The sequence below is a fragment of the Amblyraja radiata genome, chromosome 16 (genome assembly GCF_010909765.2).
Source record: "Amblyraja radiata isolate CabotCenter1 chromosome 16, sAmbRad1.1.pri, whole genome shotgun sequence".
In the NCBI taxonomy this organism is placed as follows: Eukaryota; Metazoa; Chordata; class Chondrichthyes; order Rajiformes; family Rajidae; genus Amblyraja; species Amblyraja radiata.
In genome coordinates this window covers 12,520,199-12,546,468 of record NC_045971.1, presented here as the reverse complement: position 1 = coordinate 12,546,468, position 26,270 = coordinate 12,520,199, and the positions used below count along the sequence as shown (strand labels likewise).

Here is a 26,270-nt window from a genome sequence, read left to right as displayed (position 1 = left end):
GGATTCCCTACAACAACATTCTGACTTGGAAATCTATTGTCATTCCTCCTAACTCGTTGGATTTAAATCCTGGAACTCATACTCAGATTGTGAGAGTACCTTCATCAAAGGGGCTAAGGAATTCCAAGGGCAATTAGAGATAGACAATATATATATTGCCCTTGTGAACATAATTCAAATCCTACAATAAAACTATCAGCACATTTCATAACAATGCCAAGATTAGACCACATAAAACAGAATATCGTGACTTCATAATGTACAAGTCAAGATAGCCAACAATTCCCAAAAAGACAATAGGAGGGATATCAAGGTGGATAAAGTACCCTGCAGCTAGGAGGCAGGGTCCATTGAATTCAAAAAGAGCTTGGACGCACAGGAAGAAGACCTGTGCAATAAATTAAATATAAAATTCATTGAGATTATTAAAACACATTAATTCACTCTATTTCAGAATTAATCAGGCTGAAGAGAGCATAGATCTCAAATAGCTGCAAGAGTTTGGGGAATAGTATCATAGAGATAGAGAAAAATGAAACCCTGCAAAAGAATGGTAACAGAGTCTTCAGAAAATTAGCATGGAAAAAGACTAGACCTGGATGATAATTTCAATAGCAGAGAAGCTAGATAAAAGAAACATTAGAGGTGATGCAAAGGAGAAGGATTTAGGGTCTTAGCTTGAGAGTCCAAGAAATAGGTTACATTTAATCTAGTTCAGTGGCCAAGGATTGGGATTACTGTCAATAATAATCAAGGGATTGTATTCCAGTGATCTGCACAGTTTTAACTGATCAAAGCGGCAGGGATGGCAATATCATTCTACATTCTGCATGACTACTGCCAGGGGATACTGATCAGGTACATTACTGTGACCACTACATAACATGTGGCATCTAGGGAGCACACCATGTAGCTTGGCTCATGTACAATTTTTTTTTAGTAAGGCAATGGAGAGGTGCCAGCATCTATGCAACTGCACACCCACATGAGTCAGTCATAGGGGGAAGAGTGAAATGAACAGATGGTGAGAAGTGTGGGGGAAGTAAATCACATTAAGGCTGTGAACCTATATGAAACAGGAAGGTGCAACACTTCAGAAGAAAGGTGAAACAAGGTGCATACATATCCCAGCACATCATGCAGTAGAGTCACATTGGACAGCCTCGATATGTTCCAGCAGATGAGTTTTGAACTCAAGTTAAGGGGTTTTGAATAATTATTGAACAATACCAAAGTTTATCAAAAGGAATTCTCCAATTTTAGGTAACAGCAAATCCCACATCGTTCTTCCCCCTCCCTCCTCTCCCGTGCCCCACCTGGACACGTACCAACTTCTCCCCTTGCACCTACATTCCTTCCTCCAGCTGCACAATTCGCAACTCTTCAATCCTTTGATGTCACGTCTTATGGATTTTCATCTCTGGCCTTTGTCCATCCACCTGCCCATCAAAAGCCTCTGTATCCACTTATTACTTGCCAGGCATCGTCCTGCCCTTCCTCTCTCCCTCCCTCCCTCCAACCAATCAGTCTGAAGAAGGGTCCAGACCCAAAACATTGCCCATCCATGTTCTATAAAGATGCCGTCTGACCCGCTGAGTTACTCCAGAACTGTGTGTCTTTTTTTAACAAAAAGAACATTTTGTTTTTAATTAATGCAAATTTTAATCCAGACTCTCATAAACGACAGTCTTTGAGTTTATTTTTATAAAACAGGTTATCAGTAACAATTGAGATTAAATCATAGCATGTGTATTGTCTTGAGATTGTTTAATCATTATTTCAAATTATTAAAAACTCAGATTTAAGATGTATTCCACTCAAGTTGTGTAAACTTAAACTGATTGCTCAAAAATTATTCTCAGCAGCAAAACTTCAAGGGAATTTTAAACTGCTATTGAATGAGCGTTGTCATCCCAGAGAGTATGCTTACTATTTGTTGATCTCAATTACATGTGATCATTTAAAAACAATTACATTTATATCTAATTATATAAAAGTTACTCTATCTTAATCTGCAGTACGGTCACATGCCAAAACTGTCAATGTTGCACTGATTATAATTAAACAATAACTATTTCTTCAAGGGAAATGATATATAAAACAAGAATATCAGTCAGTTTGAACTTCCAGTTGGGTTTCTGGCGATTGCTCAGACATGAGAGCTGTGGCATGCCCGATTTAAATTTTATTTGATTAAAGAAACAATAATTCAAAAGATCATTTTCTCTGCAACACACAAGACCCATGAGGTCCCATTGCTAGTATAAACGGTATGCAACAGGACTAAAGGATAAATGAACATCTGCGGATTGCATCTAACTATTTTAGCAATTTCCATTTTTGTACAGGTCCACAACATTTGATTGTAAACTATATCTTTTATTAGCTTTATTTGGCATGTGAAATGTTTATCTTTAAAATATGAGGCATTCTAAAATCAAGCTAAGTATTAGGTCAGTGTATACAGTTAATTATTAAACAGGATAATTGTTAGGAAAGTAGAAAGTGTAAGACACAAATGTTGTACTGAAAAGTACAAGGTCTCATCAATCAAGCTTGAACTTTTCGATTAAAGTTAACAGCTATATAAAAACGCCTCAAGTAATAGATTAGCTCCAAATTGCAGTCAGTTTTCATTCAATTATCAAGGTAGATCTTATCCTTTCAGCTATGGAAATCCAATTATTAATTCTGAATGTGATATCTGCAGGCCGGAGTGAAAATCTGAGATGCTATCTTCCTTTTGCTCATGCATTCAAAAATGATTGTGCACAGTTCACACAGGAAGAAAGGAAGGCAAGCAACCATTCTGATCCAGTCATGTGCACCTTGTACCATTCTGCTACAAAGAGAACACGCAAAGAGCATAGGGCAGGTGCCCAGCTGACTTTCCCATACAAATCTATATGGCAATAAAAATAGTTATGGAGATAGAGCACACTTACTGGGTGAGTTACCGATTCAATCAAGGATTTAAATATAACAAATAACACAACTTCCTCTACTACGAAAAAAACATTTGCACGATGCGGGAGACATGAGGAAGACGTTTATTGAATGCATGTAAATGTCATTAAGAACATGTTGATGAGACATCTTCTTAAACTCCTGTAGTATGCGTAGTTAAGTTACTCCCAGAGTGTTGTTAATTAGGAAACTTTCCTATTTTGTCTCTTTTATCTACTGGCGAGTTTATGTTTCATCTGGCCAAGGAATTTTTCCATTCCTACAATTCCGCACTTTCCCATAAGATAACAATACCAGGCATGGCAAAATGAAACATCTAGATTACAGGAGAGGGGGCTCAATTTAAACTACAGCAAATTATGAACTAGTTCACAGGCTGCAAAAAAAGCTAATGTTAAAACCAGTCAGCTCAATAACCCACTGTTCAGACATACAAGGCAAAACATGGAATTACCCTCAAAGGCATGCAGTTACCCTCAGGTAAAAGGCAGGGATCGGCTACTTGGCCTCAAACACAAGTTTGATCAAACTGAAGCATTCTTCTACCAGCCCTTGAGTTTGCATTTGAGTTTGCAGTATACCCCTGTATGCCAACAAATAACTGGGTGGCAGGTTAATCAGCCGCTGTAAATTTTAAATACAGGGACTTGAGAAAGAGCTGATAGAGACGCTGGAGGAAAAATGTGATAGATCAGATGCGTTGGACCAAAGGGCTTGTTTCCTTATGGATGACTCCATGACTGAACACTCTGCAGGTAACAACACCAGGCCACTTGCAATTTGGAAACTTGACAACTGCACTGCCCATCAATTAACACGAATATAGCAAACATTTGTAGGTTACAAATAGGGCGAGGACTGAACAATTAAAATTAGATTGCTCACCTTTTCGTCTTTAAATTAATTGCTAAACATGTGCTCTTTTTAGTATGGTTTTATCAAACATTAATGGGTAGATTGGCAAGGACAGATTTAATTTTCCCCTTACTAATGACCCTTGTCCCATGGACAAAGAATAATTACTGAGATGGTTTATATTTCTTTGAGGAAGATCTTGACGCTGCGGTAACATCATATGTGATTGATATTCTAGTCCTGATAAAGAAATAGCAAGCTGCAGCAGAAAAACTGGTGGGGGCAGCACAGTGGCAGCTTCACAGCGCGAGACCCAGGTTCAATCCTGACTATGGGTGTGGTGCTATGGAGCACTTTCTATTTGTGAGACAATGGTACGTACTTCTGTTAAAGGGAAAGTAGTGTGTGTGTGTGTGTGTGCGCGCGCGTGTGCGTGTGTGTGAGCATGTGTGTGAGCGTGTGTGTGAATAATAACACTAAGATTAGGTTTGCCATTTTCTTCTTCCACAGTGCGACACAAAGTAGTGTTTATCAAAGTATAATCAGATCTGATAGAACATCTGTTTAGAATATTGAGTATTCAGAAATGCACACTTTTGCTTCTTGAGGCAAGAGATTTGGGGGTAATGAAGAAAGCAGATAGATCAGAGACCCGTTCTTGAATAGTATGGGTATCAGAGGTTGTGGGGAAACATAGAAAATAGGTGTAAGAGTAGGCTATTTGGCCATTTGACCTTTCGAGCCAGCACCGCAACTCAATATGATCATGTCTGATCATCCAAAGTCAGTACCATGTTCCTGCTTTCTCCCCAAATCCATTGATTCTGTTAGCCCTAAAAGATATATCTAACTTTCTCTTGAATACATGGAGGCAGGAGAATGGGGTTAGGAGGGAGAGATAGATCAGCCATGATTAAATGGAGTAGAATTGGAATGTCCAGTCACAATTCTCCTCCTACTAACTGTTCAACTGTTCACTCTTCCTGATACAGACCATGGATCTTTGATGAAGACCACTCATGGCAGGATGTTCAGGTCAACCTACAGCATGTTAATCAAGTTTGAATCTCATTCTAAGGCAAGCCAGTTACTTACCTTGGCATGCTGTGCTACATTGTTTGAACAAGAAATGATTCCCTGGCTTGAGTGATGATAGAGTGGGGTTCTCTTGGCCCATGAAGTCATGGATTGTGTTAGAATAAACTTCTACTGCATCTGGTGACCCAAAGAAGGTATTAGATTGGTTCTAAATCTACCCCATTTACCATCATACAGTCTGGAGACAATGCTAAGGACCCACTCTCCAAACTGATGTTTCCATTAATGGAAGTCAAGGACAGAGATGAGGAGGAATTTGGAAGGAGATGAGGAATTATTTAGTCAGCGTGGGTGGTGAATCTGTGGAATGCTTTGCCACATAAGTCTGCAGAGGCAGTCAATTGATATTTTTAAGGCAGTGATAGATTCTTAATTAGTACAGGTATCAGGGGTTATGGGGAGAAGGTAGGAGAATGGGGTTAGGAGGGAGATAGATCAGCCATGACTGAATGGCAGAGTAGACTGACCTAATTCTGCTCCTATCACTTATGACCACCTCCCAATGTTTGCATGTATCCATGTGTTCGTGAGGAGCAGGACCCAGATGGTCTAGTCTTTATCAAATCCAATACCTAGACTCATGTCAGATGATTATTCAGATGTTATTCTTATCCTAGTTTCTACAGTGTTCCCTTCATCTGGGGTTTGTTTAATCATTTTTAGAATGCAGCGACATTGTTGCGGGCCTTCCTTACATACCAGAGGGTTTTATAAGAGAGCGGGCTATATTATACTTTGCATTGATGATGTACTTAAAAAAAAAAAATTGTCATCAGTGAAGTGTAGGAAAGAACTGTAGATGCTGGTTTAAATAAAAGGCAGACACAAAATCCTGGAGTAACTCAGCGGGATTTTAAACGTCACCCATTCCTTCTCTCTAGAGATGCTGCCTGTCCCGCTGAGTCATCAGTGAAGTGTCTTATTTACAAGTTTCTATACAATTTTTAAAAGGCAACTGTAGTACGGCTTATCTAGCATTATTTCACAGCTACTTTATTTTGTTGACATTCACCGATATATAATTGAAGCTGAAGGCCACCAAAAAATTAGATGCTATGGATTATTAACACCAATGGGTACTAGGAGGATCAAAGTACAAGATAGAAACAACCAGTCCATTTATCTGTTTGACTCATAATCATGTGAGCAATCTTATTCAATAAAAAGAGATATTAGTTATGAAATAAATTTTTAGAAGTTTTAGAAGTTGGCAAAGGGAAAATCAAAATAGAAGGATCACAGACAGCAATGTCTTTTAGAGATTCTACATGCGTTGTAATGTCCCACCTTGAGAGTCATCCGCTGATCCCGTAGTCCAGTGAGAATAGAGGACCCGCTCCCCAGGAGATCATCCATTCCTTTGTGTGCATTGTGTAAAGAAGTTTTAAACTGCAAGCTCTCGTCTATTGCTATTGATGTGTCAGCATCCTGCACAAAAAATGGGAGGTCCTTATTACCCGTTCAAATTCTTCTCAGTATCAATGTACATTTTTACTACTAGGAACTTTTGAAACATTTACTTACTGGGAAATATTGCTTACAGGTTATTACAACTTCAGTTAGGATTATCACTTAATTTGTCTTTTTTTTAATAAACAGGACTGGTGCAGAAATAAATGAATGAAAGAACAAAAATTAAGTGCCTGGATTAGAACATTAACTATCTACAATCATCTGGACCCATGTGATTGTGCTATTTCTAGTAACCCCATTCATTCCCAAACCCATTGAACTTATAATATTTCTTATTTTGCTTCGTATGCTCATTGTGAAAGGAAGTTTGTCTCTATCTCTGCGATCACAAGAACTCGAGCACCTTGGTACAATACTATCGTGGTTAGGTTAGTGAGCTAGCAATCAGACCTCTGGACCATGGATTAAAAATCCCACCTCAGCAAATGGGAAAACTACATTTAATAATTAAATAAAGCTGGAATTTGGGAGACAAAAAGCTGGCTACTGTAACCATGAAATGACTAGATTATCTGGTTCACTAATCTGGTTCAGGGAAGGAAGTTTGCCATCCTTATCCAATGTGACCTCATAATACAGGTGGGAGTCTAAAAGTTTTCTTATTTGGGGGCTAAATGGGTATAAATAATCTATGCTCGCCCTGCCAGTGACACCCATATTTCATTAGAGTGAATTAAATATTGAGGGTGATGTATATATATTTACACTACAAGTGCATGTGTGATGTTTAAAGTTCAATTTACACCACAATTACAACATTGGAGTGAACCAGATTTAACCTCAGCCAATACATTTTAGCATTTTTGTATTGTATTGTATTCAATTTATTGTCATTATCTCATATTTGCATAAAGTAAAAACAATTTTCGCTAATTTAGATTTGGTGATCCAGTGATTTGGATCTTATTAAAATAAGTCAAAATAGTTCAACTAGAAATGGCAGCCAGTTTGTAGTCCCAAAATGTTGAATTTCCATACTGCGGTGTTGGGTCTCACTCAAGGCAGTAAGGAGGATATTAAACCTGGTCACACATTTAGTGTGAGAAGAGAAAAGGTTAAATATTCCAGTTTGCTGTGGGAAGTTTACATATTTTGGCATTGCCAAGGAAAAGACCAGGCCCATTCCTGCTACCCGACACCACCATCGAGCCTCACGTGAAAAATGCTTACTCAAGCAACACGGGGCCCAAGGAATAATAGGGAGTGAAATGGTGGGGAGATATGTTGAAATCCTCTCAAATGTGAAAACCAAACTGCTGAGAGAACAAGATTGAATCTTTTTGGTATTTAAAAGAAAAGAAAACCAAAATGTTATAAGGCTGGCCTTTTTCAACAATGAAGAGATATTTCAAAAGATGTACAGGGTCAGAAAAATAAACCTAACAATATTTTCTGATTTACTTGGGTGATCTTAAAAATAAAAAGACATGTTCAGGGTTATAAAAGAGAGTATTTTCCTCACACATGCACAACAATTAGTTCGACCATATAATACGGACGAACACAAGCCAAATGGACTCTTTAGATTCACTGAGATGGGAGATCATCCGGGTAGTTATTCTGGAAAAATAAGATCACAGTCTGAAGCTGTGACTGCAATAACTCTTGCCTTCTTCACCAAACTAATTAGGTGATTTTGGCTCATGACTGGTAACTTCATGTGTAACTCAGTACGTTATCCAATACTCCAAGTTAACCGTATAGTTTTGTTTTAGTTGATCAGCAAAGCTCCAGAAATTATAATCTTTCTCAAGAGGTTTGCATGTAAAAAGCTTTTCACTGTACCTCGGTACACGTGACAATAAAATACACTCAAAAAGGGTGAGCAGCCAAACTATATTACACAATTATTTTGCCACCAGGATTACAAAGTACATTCAAATGTGGAGAATAAAGACATAAAGTGTTATCAAAGGTCTAGCACTGATTTTCATTGCCCAATTTTGTCTTTCTTACATTTTTAAAATTTTGTCACTTGATAGTTTGTGAAATAAATACCAGGATGTATAGACAACTATAGTTTTGTGACATGCACAGATAATGCTCATAATTCACAGCAAATGTCCTCATCCTATCATAGAGAGAATAACTAAATAATTACATTTCCCAAGTTTAGTTTTCAGTAAAATATATAAGCAAAGAAACTCTGACGTTAAATGGGCAATAATATAGCTCCAACTGAAAAATGATTGATGGCCCTGTGACTTTTACAGTGGAGCAGCACTGTCTGTACGCCTCACTGTTTGGCTTGAGTTTAATAGCCGGAAAAAAAAAATCAAATACTAATGGGTCATGCATTCAAGGTAGCAAGGACTGTCAAGATAACCATGTTTGACAATTGGATGAGGTTGGGAAAGGCAGGGGAGAAACATCAGTGAAAGTAAAAAACACACCAAGTGGAAAGAAAACATTCCAGATGTGTATTTCCTATGATCCTAAGCATCCATGTCCACAATGACCTCACTGTAGTATAGAATTTTCCCTACAGCTACTCTTCTAATCTCTTCCCACAAATCAAGCCTATAACCATAATTTTCCCATCTGGATAGACTTTTTATCTATTTCATCCTGTTCTAAACACAAGAACACCTGCACCATTTTAGAAAGTAACTAGAGGTCTTCAATAACAAACAGCAGATTTCACAGCAAGGGTGAGATGATGGTCAGCCAAACCAAGTATAACAATATGGTAAAGGCCCTTTGTAGAGAATATTTACCAAGCACTTTTGACTCCGATTAGTCTATGCACAGTTTCTACAAATTAAAGGTTAAAGAGTCATAGAGACATCATAGAGCCATGGAAACAGGCCCCTTAGCCCACTGACTACACACTGACCACCAGACACACATTTGTATACATTAATCCTATCATTCTATTAATGAATCCAAAGTGCTGTACTAATCATTCTCTCAACATGCCCTGTTGCCATACATTCCCTATACCCATATCATTGGGCGTACATTGTTTCTATTCTGCCAATATGCATTACTTCATCTACCTCAATATTAAATTTCATCGTCCATGTATCTGATCATTTATGCACCTCTTCCTGCAGTTTACACTATGCCCATTTAGTGTTTATAGTTCAAGCTTTGGGTGATCCGCAGACAAGGACATTCTACTTGTATCCATATCTAAGCACTGATCCCCTAGGAAAGACCCTACTTGTTATCCTGTTCTCAGAAATAAAAAAACATTTATCACTTTTCTGCTTTCTAGCCTCGAGGCAATTTTCATCCTATGATGCTTAATTTTTCTATACCTCTATTTTGCTAACCAACTTTATTTTTATGTTTGAGACTGCCTTCTGAAAGTGTGCTGATAACATCCACTGCATTCTCTTCACCAACCTATTCTTGACCTTCTCAAAAAACTCATAGGTTAGTCATGCAGGATATGCCTCTAATAAATTGGCGTTATCAACTAAAACTCTCCCAGTTCCAATTGTTTCCCCATATTTCTTGTTTTAATATTTCCACACCCAAAGCAGAAAATGCTGGAATCCTCACGATGTCAAAACCTGTCGAAAGAAATATAGTTAACATTGAAGGTCTGAGACAGAACAGGGAAAGAGTGAAAGCAAGTTGGTTTTCAGTATCAAAGAAGGAGAAAGGGGAAATAACTCTAATGGAGCAAAACCAAATGAGTTAATATAGCAATTACAAAATCAGATTATGCTGCCTTGTCTGTGCAATTGGTTGTTAACAGCAAGGCTGTGAAGGCCAGATTATATTAATTGAATAAGAAAAAATAAGCCAAAATGATGACAGGCAGAAATTGCAACTCTGATACAGATAGAAACAGCGAGTTACCTAAAGTTGGAGAATTCAATATTGAATCTGGAAGACTGCAACGTGCAGACAAAAGATGAGGTGGTGTTCCTCAAGCTTGCATCGGGCATCACCATAACACTGCAGGAGGGCATAGGCACAAGATCAGAGCGGGGTGGAGAATTAAAGTGCCAGGCAACCAGAAGCAAGACACTCCTGTTGGACTAAATTCAGCTGCTCAACAACACCTGATCACCCAATGCATGTTTTTTTTTTTTTCTATTGCAAAGACCACATTGTGAACACTAAATGCAGTACACTAGATTGCCAGAAGTAGAAGTGAATCACTGCTTTACCTGGAAGGACTGCAAGAGTCCCAGGGCAGTGGGAAAAGAGGTGATAGGAGGATGGTTCATATGAAAGATGATGCAAAGTAGCAAATAGAAGATCAGGCCAGGGAATCACAATCCATTCAAAGTTCTGGAAGAGGAGGGGACGGGAATGTGCCCATAGTAGTGAAATCTCGCAAAGGATGATCCATTGAACATGGAGGTTGGCATGGTAGAAAATGAGGACCAAGAAAACTTTGCTTCTTGCTCTGCACTGAAGGAGGGGTTGAGAGCAGAGGTGCAGAGAAAGACGAGACGCAGTCATGGGTTCTGTCCACTATAGCAGAGCGAAGTGTTCAAGAGGAGGAAGACATTTTAGAGGCACAAGCAGAGGTGAATTCCTGAATCAAGCAGCAATCCATACAAATATCTTCATAATACAAGATACCATAAAGGGATTATTTTAACACGACTCGCTTATCTTCCTCACAACCTAATGGAGAAAATATGTGATTAATTAGGTACTCTAATTTTATAAAACTGATAACTTTCTATCTGAAGGCAAGCACTCAGCTCATAAACACCTTTTGACAGAAAACTTGCTGCAGGTTGTAAGTTTACTCTATGCATTCCTCCCATTGATTTCAGGGCATACAAATGTTTACACCTGCGGTTACTTTCCAAAATAAAGAGGCAGAATCATTCACTAGATGAATGGGGAGTTTTATTCTCTTGCATGTAAGTTTCCCTTCTTCTTGTGTTTACCCACTATCCGCTCCAGTGCAGGGGACGATCACCAGAGATAATCATGCCACCACAGATGTGGCAAACCAAGCTGGATGTACCTCCTTCCTTTTTGGGCAACATCAGAAGGCCTCACCAACTCTAACAGAGGTGCAAATCTACACCATCCCACATGGAAAACATTGTTATTCGAATGTAGGGTACCACCTAATTTTCCTATTATGAATAGTAGCAACCACTTTCACATAGGATAAAGCAGCATTAATTAATCCTTACATTGGTTGTGAACGTGCGTTGCAACAATTCCTCGCGCTCTCGATCCAGTTGTTCACGTGAATAGCGGTGGTGCTGGAAATTTTTCAAAGCCGTTTGTAAGTGCTGGCAGTCATATTTCAGTTGATCCACTCGGCTAGAAGAGAGAAGGGAAGCACTGAATGCCATTTAAAACCCAAAGTTAACAGATATTGTGAAAACATCAGTGCAAAAGTTATTGTGGAGGGCCCATTGATCAGGGAGATTTCAGACAACACTTTGGACTCAGCAAAAACACAAGATGGTTGGAAGCTGCACACATACAAAATGATGTAATCCAGCATCCAATTACATATGTTATGCAGTTGTGACTGCATTGTGGAGGTAAAGTCGATTGTTTCACCATTATTACAACTAACATTCAAAATAACCTTGTTTTCCAGACAAATAAAATTGATTTATTTTGGTCCAATTTTGACATAATTTTTTAATCTAAATTATGCACTAGAAACTCAAACAACTCCACAAAATTCACCAACTTATTCAGCTTTTTTAGGACTAGGATTTTTTTGTTGGAAATATTCAAAATTATTCTGAATAAGTAAGAATATAAAATAACTTTCGCACTTACAGCTTGGCATTCTGCCGTCTGTTTGGTGGCTCTTTGCTTGTCAATATTTCTAGTCGCTCCAAACTGCTAAATATTTGATCTATTCTGGCTTGGATTTCGTTTTCCACCACTGTAGAAGCATCAGAATTGTCAGTTTATTAAAACAATGAAAGAAATAATGGGATATTTACACAAGCTCCTCAATTAATATTATAGGTAAGCACCATGTCAACCCAGCTGTATACCTGCAATGCAAAATAGTGTATACATCTTATGATAGTAGCTGATCACTGGTAATATTCAGGTTAGGTTATGGATACAAGTTAAATTTGAGCATAAAACCGAAGATTTACGTTCCTAATCAAGTGTTGAAAGAGATCCTGTATTCAGAGGTGCAGTCTTTTGATAAGACTTAACAATATCATATGCTTCAGGTGGACACAAAGGACTTTACGCCACTATCTTCAAAAATAGGGACGTTATTGCCCATCATTATTTATTCCTCTGCCAATTCCTCTGTAATTTATCCAGTCATTACAAATAAGTTTGAACAAATGAGCTTACTTTGTACATATTGACTGCTATATTTCTAACTGAAAAATGAACTACACTTAAAGAAAAATACTTCAGTGGCTGTAAAGGTCCAAGATAAACCTTAAAGTCATGAAAATGATCCCTACAGGAAAAAAGCCTCCTAATCACTAGGTCCATTTAATTTCAATGTTGTAGAATTTTTTAAAACCAATAATGTGGGCACAATTAGGCATCTGGTAGAAATCTGAGTTACTAATTCACAATTTGATAAAGGAAAATCATGTCACACCAATCTGGTTTGATGATCTGAACAGATGATGAAGGAGGAAAACAAATGAATCTCCATGGATTATCGGGAGACACTTGACAAAGTCCCTCTTAAAAGGCTGTTAAAGAATAATAAGGCACATGGAATTAAAACAATTGCAGGGATGAGAAATTGGCTCATAAGCAATAACAGATATAAGACGTAAGCAGGATAGTGGACAGTGGGGATACCCAAGAACAATGAGAAGACCACTTTGATACTTTGAGGAAGAAATTGGTGAATCAAATAAATTCTAGAATAGAAAAACATGTTATGTTGAAGAGGTATAAAAGATTGACGAGGCCAAAGTTGGAGTGCTGCACTCAATTCTGCTCACCACACTATGTATTTGAATGTTCTGGAGAGTATATGGGAAAGAATTCTTCCAAGGATAAGAGGTTTCCTTTCAGCTACAAATGTGCAGTGGAGAAACTGGCATTTTACTCTGAGCACAAGTATGAAAGGAGAGAAAAAAAATGCTGGAAACACTCAGAAGCAGGTCAGGCAACATCTGTTGAAAGATAAGCAGAGTTAACATTTCAGGCTGATGACCCTTTGTCCATTTCCAGCATTTGCAATATTCTGCTTCCAAATGGAAATTTCACACTGGTGCAGTCAGTGATGTTTATTCCAGAGTCCAGCTGGAATATCAGGCTATGTAGACTCATCTTAATCTAGATCAAAACATGTATCCTGCCAAGAAGAAAGAATCATCATCCTCAATATTCCATTACCTTCCTTTGTAATATTTTCTTTTAAGTCTATATAGTGAAATAAGACTGAGGTACACGAATTTCAGTTACAAAAGCTTTTTCTTCAGAGCCCGGAAACCCAAGGATAATATCAGTTCAGTCCCACTTCTTCTACAAGTTACAATAAGCAAAGATGGGGAGTCCTGGAAATACTGACGTCGCATAAGTGGGAAAAGAATGGGTTAAGGTCTTCATCAGAACTAGAAATGCGAGCAAGCAAGCATGTCAGGTTGCAGTGAGAGTGAGGGGTGGACAGAACAGAATGAATACCTGTGATAGTCTCCTTAAAGACTGACTGAAGAAGATATTCAGCAAACTGGACAATTGATCGGTATATGGTTCTCCAATGTTGAGGAGACAACCAAATGCAACACACTAAATTGGAAGAAGTGCAAGCGAGTAGTTGCTTCACCTAAAAGAGATGTTTGGGTCCCTGATGGTGGGAAGAGAAAATGGGCAGGTTTGCTTCTACTGTGGATCTGGACCATGTGAAAGTGAGAGCTGGGTGCAAATTGGCAGCAAAAGTAATGACATTTTCAAGTGTTGTACGAGTCCAGGAAGCAACACCAATATGGTTACCAATGCATCAGAAGAGTTGAGCGAGTGGGCCTGAATAATACTGGAACAAGGACCGTCCGTGAATCCAATAAAGTGATCGGACCTAACGACCTTCACCACCAAGCCGGGCTGCTGACGCCGCTTCCAGGCTAGGCTACCGACCTTTGCCACCAGGCTGGGCTGCTGACGCCTCCCTGGCTGCCGCGAAGGCAGATCTACTACCGCCACCGTCGGCCCTCACAGCTTCCTTGGCCGCTTCTAGGTCATGCCTGCTGCCGCCGACCCTTGCCTGCACTCTGCGCGCAGGCCACGACCAATGACCCCGCCGCCCACACCTCTCCCCGGCTGCCACCAAGCCAGGATCATCAACTCACCTGGATTCCGGGCCCAGTTCTAGACTGAGAGTCTGAAGAGGAATCTCAACCCAAAACGTCACCTATCCCTATTCTCCAGGGATGCTGCATGACCCATTCAGTTACCCAACACTTTGTGTCCTTTTGTGTATTAACCAGCACCTGCCTTTGGCTGTTTCTACAACTGATACAATGGTTATCCCTTACTTGGCTACAGCGGACAATCAGCAATAAAGGACACCATCCCCCCCCCCCACCCACCCCATATGGTCCACTATAACAAGGGTACACAGTCCACACCTTCATTCTGCTCATTACGAAATTGATATCAGAATGCTGCTGTACTCGCCCTAACTCGCTGTACATTTTACTCATCATCCCCAATTATGTTAAATCTTAATTTGATTCGAAATTATCCAATTTAGACCCCCTGCTGCACAATTAGCAAGCTCCACAATTTCCTGTGTTCCTCCAATTTGGCCTCCCAATCAATGCTGAACGTATTTGCCCCCCCCCCCCCCCCCCCAAAATCCCAAGCACAGATTTTGTTTGCTAAATGTTTGCACCTCTTTTCCTTCCTTAAAGGCATTTAAACTCTGCCACACATCTAGCCAAATACCTCCTTGTGGCTCTTTATCAAACAAGATTTGACTACGCTCCTGTGAGGCGCCTCGGAAAATTTCAGTACATTAAATGCGCTATTCAAATACAAGTTATTGTTGTTGGATGCGTCACCTCGTAAAATGCAACGTAATAAGGAACCCCACCAGGAGGAAAACATTATCATTATTTCTTTTGGCAAAGGTTTATGCCCACACCACTCCCCATCCCCTGACTTGGCACCAGGCAGACTCTGTTTACTTCTCTTAATTACGAATACTCACAGTGAACAGACTGTGCGTCCACCTTCTCCAGCCGCCCCATGTGGGTTTGCACCTCATGGATCTGCCTGTTGAGGAGACGCAAAGGAAATGGGTGGATTAGCATCTATCTACAAACATCTGGGCAAGGCCAGTGAAAGGAAAGACTTATTTTTTGCACTGTGTTGTACAAGGACTCCGTATCAGCCCTGGGAAAAAAACATGACAAAAGCCAAAGGAGTGGTTCAGTTTTCACAGCACAATTGGTGAGAAAGATAGTTGGAGACGGGATACGTGCACTGCAAAAAAAAGAAATGGTCTGAAACAGTGACGAATCTCTAATTCTTCCTGAATAAATTATACCCATATAGATCTTAGCCTCTGTGAAAACAGACATTAATGGGGAAAGCGAGAAGGTCCGTCAAATGGGGCCCGCGGCAGTTACAGGAAAAGGAAGATGCAGTCAGTAACTTGCAATAAAAAAACCCAAGTGGTAGTAATCAAATCAAATACTAATCAGATACTACGATGTTTAAGAGGTATTTAAACATGCACTTATATAGGCACGGCATACAACCCAATGTGGGCAAATGGACTAGTATTGATGGGTAAATTGGTGTGGACATAGTAAGCCGAAGAGCTCTGTATGTCTGTGACAAGTTCAGTTTTTTCAAGTGTCGCAACATTTTTTTTGTCGCCGCTGGATTTTGAAATGTTCAAAATCTTTTGGCGACATTGATATGACTCCGGCAGTCGCAGAAAAAAAAATCGTCAAGTGGGACAGGCCCTTTAACCAATGCAACTCGACTCTCCATCTGTACCTGCACCAGGTTTCTAGCACCAGTTCTATGGGCAGATGTGCTTGTAAGAATTCCTTCCATCCTTGCTCAATGCCCATACTTTTTAATTATACTTCTTGGCATAATTAACAATTTTGAAGAATGAAAGCAATTAAAAAACGGAATTAAATCTCTCAAAACAGATACTGCTGCAAAAAAAATGCCTTCTTTCATAATTAAACTACAAGGAAACATGTTGCCTCAAGGACAAGCAAGGAATTAGATTTTGGAGATTTTCTCCAAGACTACTCTTGGAGAAAATGGATTTAAAGCAATTTAGTAAAATTGTTCCAGTGTTTTGGGAATAAAATATGCGTACTTTCGAATGCCAAAACTGCAGGGTTAAATTTCTTTTTTCACAGCCAATGCACATTCATGCAGGTTTTTATTAAAACATGTTAAGCTGCTGAAGGTGATAGTGCTGAATGGGAACATTGGAAGAGTACCAAAGATTGTTATGACAAGGCTGCAAATACTACGGCAAAAACACGTACAAAATATTGGAATTATATGACAGTAATTTTATTTAAGGAATACAGCGTGGAAGCAGGCACTTTTGCCCACACCGTCCAACATTCACCCATACACTGGTTCTATGATATCGCAGTTTCACATCCTACACACTGGGGACAATTTTACAGAAGCCAATTAATCTACAAATCTGCACAACTTTGGAATGTGGGAGGAAACTGGAGCACCCAGAAAACCCACGTAATCACAGGGAGAACGCGGATTCTCCGCACTGACAGCACCTGGAATCATGACCAAACCCGGGTTTCTGGCACAGAAAGGCAACGCTACTGCTGCGCCACTGTGCCGCCCTAGTGGAAACATTCCGATCCCTCTTCCTGCTTTCTCCCCATATCTCGAGATCTCTTTGGTCATGAGTACTATATCCAATGCCTTCTTGAATAGAGTTAATGAAGTAACCAAACTGTCGTGTCGAATCCACAGGTTCTCCACTCTTTCATCTTAGTCCTAAAATCGCCTATCTTGCATCCTGAGAGAGCGGTCCCTCGTTCTGGACTTCATACCATCAGGAACATCCTTCTTGCATCCAGTCTGCCCGGTCCAGCCAGGATTATATGTTTCAATTCAAAGACATTCCCTCTTATTCTTCTAAACCCAAGCAAATAAATTCCCAATCATCCTAATCACTCTTCATACCCCAATCAAACCAAAAAGTTGCAATATTAGTCCAAGGATCCCCTTGCATCATTATATATTTGTTTCCAAAAACAGAAACATGTACAATTTTTTTAAGAGATAAGTTATATATATAGTTGTGCACCAATGAAAAAGTTAAAGATTTGATACAAAATGCCTTTTTTAATCAAATTTGAGATCCAATGATATCTCAATTAGTTAACCTGAAGAGAGGTTTTGCCAAACAGATCACGTTGACCACAAGCTCCACTTATGATTTATAACATTATTTGATCTCAGCAATGGGTGAGATGGGTGGTGTGCATGGGTGCTGTAAAATAAATTCAGTGTATTTTTCATTCTCCATCCACAGTTGCCTGCTGGATATCTATGAAGATCTGACCATGCTCAATCTTGATGTTACCCATTGTCAAATAAATGTACACCTGCTGCAGAGTACTATAATGCATAATGCAGTACAGATGGCAACATAGCTCGTAAAGCTGCTAATGCGCAGCTCCAGTGACCCGAGTCTAATCCTGATCTTAGGTCTTCCTTGTGTGGGGTGCGACGTTCGTCTTATGGGTTCCAAGTGCTCAGGTTTCTTCCTAAGATGTACGAGTTGGTGGGTTACTCGACAAATGTAGATTACCCTTAATGAAGCAGCAGGAGAATTGTGGGGAGATGGACCTGTAGGAGAAAATAAGTTACAGGGAAATAAGTGGGGGAATGGGCTGCCGGGATTACTTTGATAGACATCAGAGGTCCTGCAGTTAACGTGCCCCATTCTATGCCATACGGAAATATGGGCAAGGTGGGGAAATGGTAAATTAAGTCCAAGTAAGACCTTCATGAAGGGAAAAAATGAAAAGAATAAATAAAAAGGAATCACACGACCCAGGACTGACAGGTCAGTTAACCTTCTTTAACTGTTCCTCACCTAACCATGCATTTCCTCCAGCTGTTGACATACATCTTTCCTGTTAATGGACACCATTTGGAATTTCTAGGTTTTCCTACATGGAAACAGGTGGGAAAGCTGAACATCAGAGATCGCAGAGGAAACGCAGTGCTGCCAAATTATTAACTGCGTCACAACCAATTTGTAGTTTTAAAGATAGGACATTATAAACAAATCAACTCAAAACACCCAGAATGAGGCTTAAAGTACTTTCCCAATTTTAATCTGTGATTTGGTGGCCTGAACTTGCCACTGCTTTTACACTTCCGGGTTCTTACTTTTCAATTACAAAGTTCCTGCTGTTTTAAAAGAAAGAGCAAACCACAACTTAAATTACTGAATAGGAAGAAACTGCAGATACTGGTTTATATCGAAGATAGACACAAAATGCTGAAGTAACTCAGCGGGACTGGCAGCATCTCTGGATAGAAGGAATGGGCGATGTTTCAGGTTCTGAAGAAGAGTCTCGACCCGAAATGTCACCCGGTCCTCCCATCCAGAGATGCTACCTGTCCCGCTGAGTTACTCCAGCATTTTGTGTCTACCTAATTTACTGAGTTACATTGGAGAATCACACAGATGAGGAGTTGATTCAGTCCAGCATCCAGATGTCTGCACTATCAGAGCTATCTAATTAATTCCATTCTCCTCATCCACAGTTACCCTATTCCTCCAAACCAGTTATATAGAAGAAATAGGAGTAGGCAGCCCGTTCACGTGCCTGATCTGCCAATGGATAAGATCTTGTACTTCAACGCCACTTTCCTGCTCTAACTCCCATATTCCTTGAATCCCTCAATATTAAAAAAATCTGAGAATTACGAGTAAAACTGCTTTAGACATATAATTCTACATTGCAACTCAGTGTGTACATTTTTTTAACCTTGTCTCCTCCCCGATTCTTTTGCTAACCACCTTAAATCCATGCTCTCTGGTTCACGACCATCCAGCTACTGGAAACAACTACTTCTGATGTGGAATGACTACTTCCTCAGAAAAACAAAATACAATTACTACGTAAATCAGCCAACTCTAAACAGAATCAATCTTTTTGGAAACCCTTTTGCTCCAAAAGTGCAAGATCCAAATTATGCCCAATGAAATATAATCATCAGTGCCATATAATAAGTATGAGTTGAATTAATAACTTACGCTAATCACTAGTGACTAGTCATTGCAGCGATTTGGGTAAAAGTATTCAATGAAGAAAGAATGCCCACTTTTAGAACTTTTGTTTCATTTTATCAGCTGATAATTTCCTTATTGCTGTACAATAATTCTTATTGTTGGGTAGACCTTCAAGATTGAGAATTAATTTGGCTCCAGTTCTATTGGTTCTGACTTGGTTGATAAAATCAACATAGGGCTCCAGAAGCATTTCTATTGGTTACCGTTAAACGATCTGTGGTAGACAAAAAAGCTGGAGAAACTCAGCGGGTGAGGCAGCATCTATGGAGCGAAGGAATAGGTGACTTTTCGGGTCGGGACCCTTCTTCAGACTGATGCGGGGGGGGGGGAGTCTGTGGAAGGTAATTGACAAATAGAATTTGAACTTAAATCAACTTAATAGGAATCTGAGGGGTAACTTTTTCACACAAAGGGTGGTAGATGTATGGAACGAACTGCCAGTAGTTGAGGCAGGGGCTATCCCAATGTTTTAGAAAGTAAGACAGGTACGTGGATACGACAGGTTTGGAGGGATATGAGCCAAACACGGGCAGGTGGGATTAGTGAACCTGGGACATGTTGGCCAGTATGGGCAAGTTGGGCCAAAGACCCTGTGTCCTGTATGACAAGCAGAAGTTGGACATTCAGATCCTCATGATCGCTCTACCTTAAAATAAAATAGTTTGTTAGCCCCATTTTCCTACACAAACCCCATGTCTTGACTCTTTAACATCTAAAATTCTATTGACCTCCATCTCAAATGCAATCAGCAACCGAGCAGTACTTTCTAAGATTCACTACACTCTGGGTGAAGAAATGTCATCTCATCTCAACCATGAATGACTATCCTTTTAGAAACTAGCCTAGGGGTAGCCTGAGAAAACAATCTCTATATACACCTTGTGCAGCACTTTTAGGCTTTTTCATGTTTTAATCTCAATTATTTTATGTCAAATATGATAATTAGCTAAATCAAAGATTTGGTCCAAGAGTCGTTAGGTGCAGTAAAAAGAAAGTTGTTAAAAATGTGTTTGGGCAGTCTGGAAGAATCCTTACTCCAACTACTGAATGGCTGCAATAATTCACTTTATTACAGCACATACAGAGGAGAAAACTATGAATATCTAACGTACAATAAGTTAAGGTACTCTCAATTTCATGGTTAACATTCAATTTTCACACAAGATTACGGTTTCAAGTCTGCATTTCAAAATTCCAACAGACTTCAGTGTTACTCTTGTGAATCTTTCTGCTGCTGCTCCTATAATTTTACTGAAATACTGAAGCTATTTCTCATATATTATTTATTTTAATTTTTTTAACAACATCGGAGGCCACGAGACTCACAGTCAACGGCAGCACACATAGCAATCCCACTCACATGCTTATGTCCGTCTACCTATTTTCTCTCACATGCCCATCAAAACCATCCTAATTCTCCTAGCTGGCGGTAATATACAGTGATCTGCCCACTGTGACAAATTTGGGATATGGAAGGAAACCAATGTATGTGGGTTAAATTAATGTTGTCACAGAGAAAACATGCAAACTCCACATGGACAGAGCCAGCATTCAGAACCAAACCCAGGGACAGCAGCACTACCAACAGCTCCATTCTGCTGTCCTTTTTAACAACACAGTATAAGTTACCTGCAACAGTTCAAAAACTAATTTAAAGACTCGCAATAATAAAGTACAGAGCGTGTTTGACTGCATTAATTGAAAGGTACAACATGGAATTAAGCCCTTTGGCCCACCGACTCCAATCTGACCCTCCATCACCCATCCATACCAAAGATAGATACAAAAAGATGGAGTGACTCAACGGGTCAGGCAGCATCTCTGGAGAAAAGGAATACATACATAGAAAATAGGTGCAGAAGTAGGCCATTCGGCCCTTCGAGCCTGCACCGCCATTCAATATGATCATGGCTGATCATCCAACTCAGTATCCCGTACCTGCCTTCTCTCCATACCCCCTGATCCCTTTAGCCACAAGGGCCACATCTAACTCCCTCTTAAATATAGCCAATGAACTGGCCTCAACTACCCTCTGTGGCAGAGAGTTCCAGAGATTCACCACTCTCTGTGTGAAAAAGTTTCTTCTCATCTCGGTCCTAAAGGATTTCCCCCTTATCCTTAAGCTGTGACCCCTTGTCCTGGACTTCCCCAACATCGGGAACAATCTTCCTGCATCTAGCCTGTCCAACCCCTTAAGAATTTTGTACGTTTCTATAAGATCCCCTCTCAATCTCCTAAATTCTAGCGAGTATAAGCCAAGTCTATCCAGTCTTTCTTCATATGAAAGTCCTGACATCCCAGGAATCAGTCTGGTGAACCTTCTCTGCACTCCCTCTATGGCTATAATGTCCTTCCTCAGATTTGGAGACCAAAACTGTACGCAATACTCCAGGTGTGGTCTCACCAAGACCCTGTACAACTGCAGTAGAACCTCCCTGCTCCTATACTCAAATCCTTTTGCTATGAAAGCTAACATACCATTCGCTTTCTTCACTGCCTGCTGCACCTGCATGCCTACTTTCAATGACTGGTGTACCATGACACCCAGGTCTCGCTGCATCTCCCCTTTTCCTAATCGACCACCATTTAGATAATAGTCTGCTTTCCTGTTTTTGCCACCAAAGTGGATAATCTCACATTTATTTACATTATACTGCATCTGCCAAACATTTGCCCACTCACCCAGCCTATCCAAGTCACCTTGCAGTCTCATAGCATCCTCCTCACAGCTAACACTGCCCCCCAGCTTAGTGTCATCCGCAAACTTGGAGATGTTGCCTTCAATTCCCTCATCCAGATCATTAATATAAATTGTAAATAGCTGGGGTCCTAGCACTGAGCCTTGCGGTACCCCACTAGTCACTGCCTGCCATTGTGAAAAGGACCCGTTTACTCCTACTCTTTGCTTCCTGTTTGCCAGCCAGTTCTCTATCCACATCAATACTGAACCCCCAATACCATGTGCTTTAAGTTTGTATACTAATCTCTTATGTGGGACCTTGTCGAAAGCCTTCTGAAAGTCCAGATACAACACATCCACTGGTTCTCCCCTATCCACTCTACTAGTTACATTCTCGAAAAATTCTATCAGATTCGTCAGACATGATTTACCTTTCGTAAATCCATGCTGACTTTGTCCAATGATTTCACCACTTTCCAAATAGGTGACGTTTTGGGTCTAGACCGTTCTGCAGATGATCTCGTCTGAAGAAGGGTCACGACCCGAAATGTCACTTATTCCTTTTCTCCACAGATGCTGCCTGGCCCGCTGAGTTACTCCAGCTTTTTATATCTATCTTTGGTTTAAAGCAGCATCCTTCATACCTATTCATACTAGTTATATGTTAAACTTACTTTTGCATCCACTCAGGAGATGGGCAATTTACAGAGGCCAATTAACCAACAAAACAGCACGTCTTTGGGATGTGAAAGGAAACTGGAGCACCCAGAGGAAACCCACGTAACCACAGGAAGAACATGTAAACTCCATACAGACTTAACCCGAGGTCAGGATCAAACCAGATCTCTGGCACTGAGAGGCAGCAACTTTACCATCTACACTACTGCACCACCCTAAAAAGATGAACTTTTATAAAAATTTGAATAGAAAGAACACAACAATCTCACATATTGAGGGTGCCTTTGCGAGCAAACACTGACCAAACAAGTTGGTACAGGTAGTAACCCAAGAGACACAATTTGTACTCTCTCACTTAACCTTTGGGAACATGTATCCCTTAACAAAATATTGCAGAGCCCAGAAATGTACTTTTGCAAAGCCTTTGACAAAGCACCACATGGTGGGCCAGTCCCAAAGATCAGATCACAAGAGACCCAGGGTGAGCTAATTGTATCCAATAGGATACAAAATTGCCTTAGTGGTAGTAGTCAGGAAGTGGTACTGGGTGCCTGTCACTTGTGGCCTGCTGCAGGGAACAGTGCTGGGCCCACTGCCACCTATATTAATGATCTGGATGGCAAAGTTAACAGGATTAGTAAATTTGATGACGACACCAAAATTGAGGTATAATGGCTAGTGACGATGGTTATCTAATATACGATAGGATCTAAATCAGCTGGTGAAGTTGGTCAAAGAATTTAACTTGGTCAAATGAAACTTGCTGCACACAGGTAAACATAACCAGGGCAGGACTTACACAGTAGATGTAATGGACCTGGAAATTATTGTAGTACAGAGAGACCAAGGAGTACAGGTACATAACACCTTGATGTGGAGACACAAGTAGACAGAGTGGTGAAGAAAGTATTTGGCACACTTGCCTTCATCACTCAGGGCACAGAGTCCAGGAGTTGGAATGTCACATTAATTGCAACTGTATAAGTTGTGCTGAGACTGCACTTGCAATACTCTGCACAATTTTGTTCGGCAGCTGCAGGAAGGACGCCATTAAGCTGGAAAGGGTGCAGAAAATAGTCACAAGGATGTTACTGGGACTTGAGGGCTTGAATTGTAAGAAAAGGATTGATAGGTTGCAACATTTTCTTTCTGAAAAGTAGGAGGCTGAGAGGTGACCCGATACAATAGAACTTTATTTATCTCAGGTGGGAAATTGATCTGCCAACAGTCGTAAAAACACAACATGCATGAAACATTAAATTAAAGTGATGAGTGGGATGTGCAAAGATTGGGGGGGAAGGAGAGTCAGTCTCAGTCTACCCCATGACAGAAGGTGGGGAAGATTTGTACAGTTTGATAGCCACAGGGAAGAAGGATCTCCTGTGGTGTTCTGTCCTGCATTTTGTTGGAACCAGTCTGTTGCTGAAGGTACTCCTCTGGTTGATTCCCCTCGCCCACTGAGTTTCTCCAGCATTTTTGTCTACCTCAGGTTGATCAGTGTGTCATGGAGGGGATGAGCTGTATTGTCCAGGATGCTCAGCAGTTTGAGGCGCATCCTCCCCTCACAGACCACCTCCCATGTATCCAACTCCGCTCCCAAATGCTGGAGAAACTCAGCGGGTGAGGCAGCATCTATGGAGCGAAGGAATAGGTGACGTTTCAGGTCGAGACCCTTCTTCAGAAGAACTGAAGACCCTTCGTCTGAAGAAGGGTCTTGACTAGAAAGGTCACCTATTCTTTCGCTCCATAGATGCTGCCTCACCCGCTGAGTTTCTCCACCAGGTAAGCACCTTTGTCACCTTGGACCAGTTGAATCAAAGAGCCTGTTTCCATACTGTATAACACAATGCCCCAATATCATTGAATCTGGAGAATTGAGTCATTCTGCCCATCAGTTCTGTGCTTACAAGATTTCGAATTGGTTACAGACCTACAGCCTTGCAAGTATTGTTTAGTGCAACCAGTTTACGTGCTCCCATCTGTGGCAGGGCTGAGAGGACTCTCCAACCAGGAGAGTACCGGGACTTGTGGGCTTGAGAGATAGGGAGAGGCTGAGATTGGGAAGTGTTTACAGCGATATGAACCAAGTGGGCCCAGCCCAGAACTGAGCCGGCATGGACCAGATGGGCCGAGGGGCCTGTTTTCATGTTGTATAACTCTGGGAAGCCCGGGCAGAGTCTGCCAGGTCCTGGACAGCGCGCCCAGGTAGACACCGCCGGGCCCGGGGAGTGAATGCTGTCCGCCCGCCGAGCACCGGGGCAGCAAACTTGGGTAGAGAGCGCCGGGCCCCGGGGTCGAGATCGCCGAGCTCCGGAGAGTGAATGGACGGGCTCCGGAAAAATGCAGCCTGTCCAGCCGTCCCCGGGCAGCGAGCGGACCCGTCCAGCACACCCACACCCACACACCCCTCCCCTGGCAGCGGCCGCCACTTACTTGTTGGTCTGGTGATAGAGCGTCTCCATGGCGAGCGGAGGCCGCGGCTCCGGCCCGGGACTAGGCCTCACGCTGCAACACGTCAGCACCCGCCGCAAACAACCCGCGCGCTCTACACCTTTATAATTCTAACTGCGCCCGTTTGATTTGAGTTTTGAATTCTCGCTAACTATTCCACTTCGGCGCCCCCTTCCCCGGAGTTGTAACGGCGGGGAGATGAGCCGTATTCTACCAGCCACTTCAGCGGCTGCTTCACGGTCTATCACCTGCTCCCGCCCCCTCCCCACCGAGAGGCTCCTCAAGTGCCAACGTGGAGCCTGTTACATCAGTCAGGTCAAGAGTGGTTTATTGTCATATGTCGCAGATAGGACAATGTAATTATTACTTGCAGCAGCACAACAGAATATGTAAAGTGTAGGAAGGAACTGCAATGCTAGTTTACATCGAAGATAGACACAAAATGCTGGAATGACTCAGAGGGACAGGCAGCATCTCTGGAGAGAAGGAATTGAGACCTTTCAGGAATTGAGACCTTTCAGGAATTGAGACCTTTCAGGAATTGAGACCCTTCTTCAGTCTGAGAGTCAGGGGAGAGGGAAACTGGAGGTATGTGGATGGGTAAAATGTGAAAACCACAGATCAAAGCAGACAATCCCACACACACACCAGAGACAATTTACAATTAAACAAAGCCAATTAACCGACAAGCCTGTATGTCTGCGAGGGGAAACCGGAGATCCCGGAGAAAAACCCACGCAGGTCACAGGGAGAACGTACAAACTCCATACAGACAGCTCCCGTGGTCAGGATCGAACCTGGTGCTGTAAGGCGGTGATTCTATTCACGGTAACCGTGCCGCTCATGTAGAATGGATCGCTGTTA

At 41.1% G+C, this 26,270-nt stretch overlaps 1 protein-coding gene across 3 annotated transcripts in view; it reads right to left on the bottom strand.

Annotated features, from left to right (window-relative positions):
• gosr2 (golgi SNAP receptor complex member 2) overlaps nt 1–25,706 on the bottom strand; it is a 47,955-nt gene extending 22,249 nt beyond the window's left edge. Inside the window, exons 1-5 of one of the 3 annotated variants that reach the window (XM_033035103.1) lie at nt 25,389–25,705; nt 15,488–15,552; nt 12,121–12,229; nt 11,514–11,646; nt 6,208–6,348 (exon numbers count right to left, since the gene is read on the bottom strand). In XM_033035103.1, the coding sequence (XP_032890994.1) occupies nt 6,208–6,348; nt 11,514–11,646; nt 12,121–12,229; nt 15,488–15,552; nt 25,389–25,417 (477 nt within the window). In that variant the 5' untranslated portion in view covers nt 25,418–25,705. Of the gene's footprint in view, nt 1–6,207; nt 6,349–11,513; nt 11,647–12,120; nt 12,230–15,487; nt 15,553–25,388 lie in introns of all 3 variants that reach the window. The other 2 variants (XM_033035106.1, XM_033035104.1) reach the window with 2 other exon arrangements.
• Between the last annotated feature and the right edge of the window lie 564 nt (nt 25,707–26,270).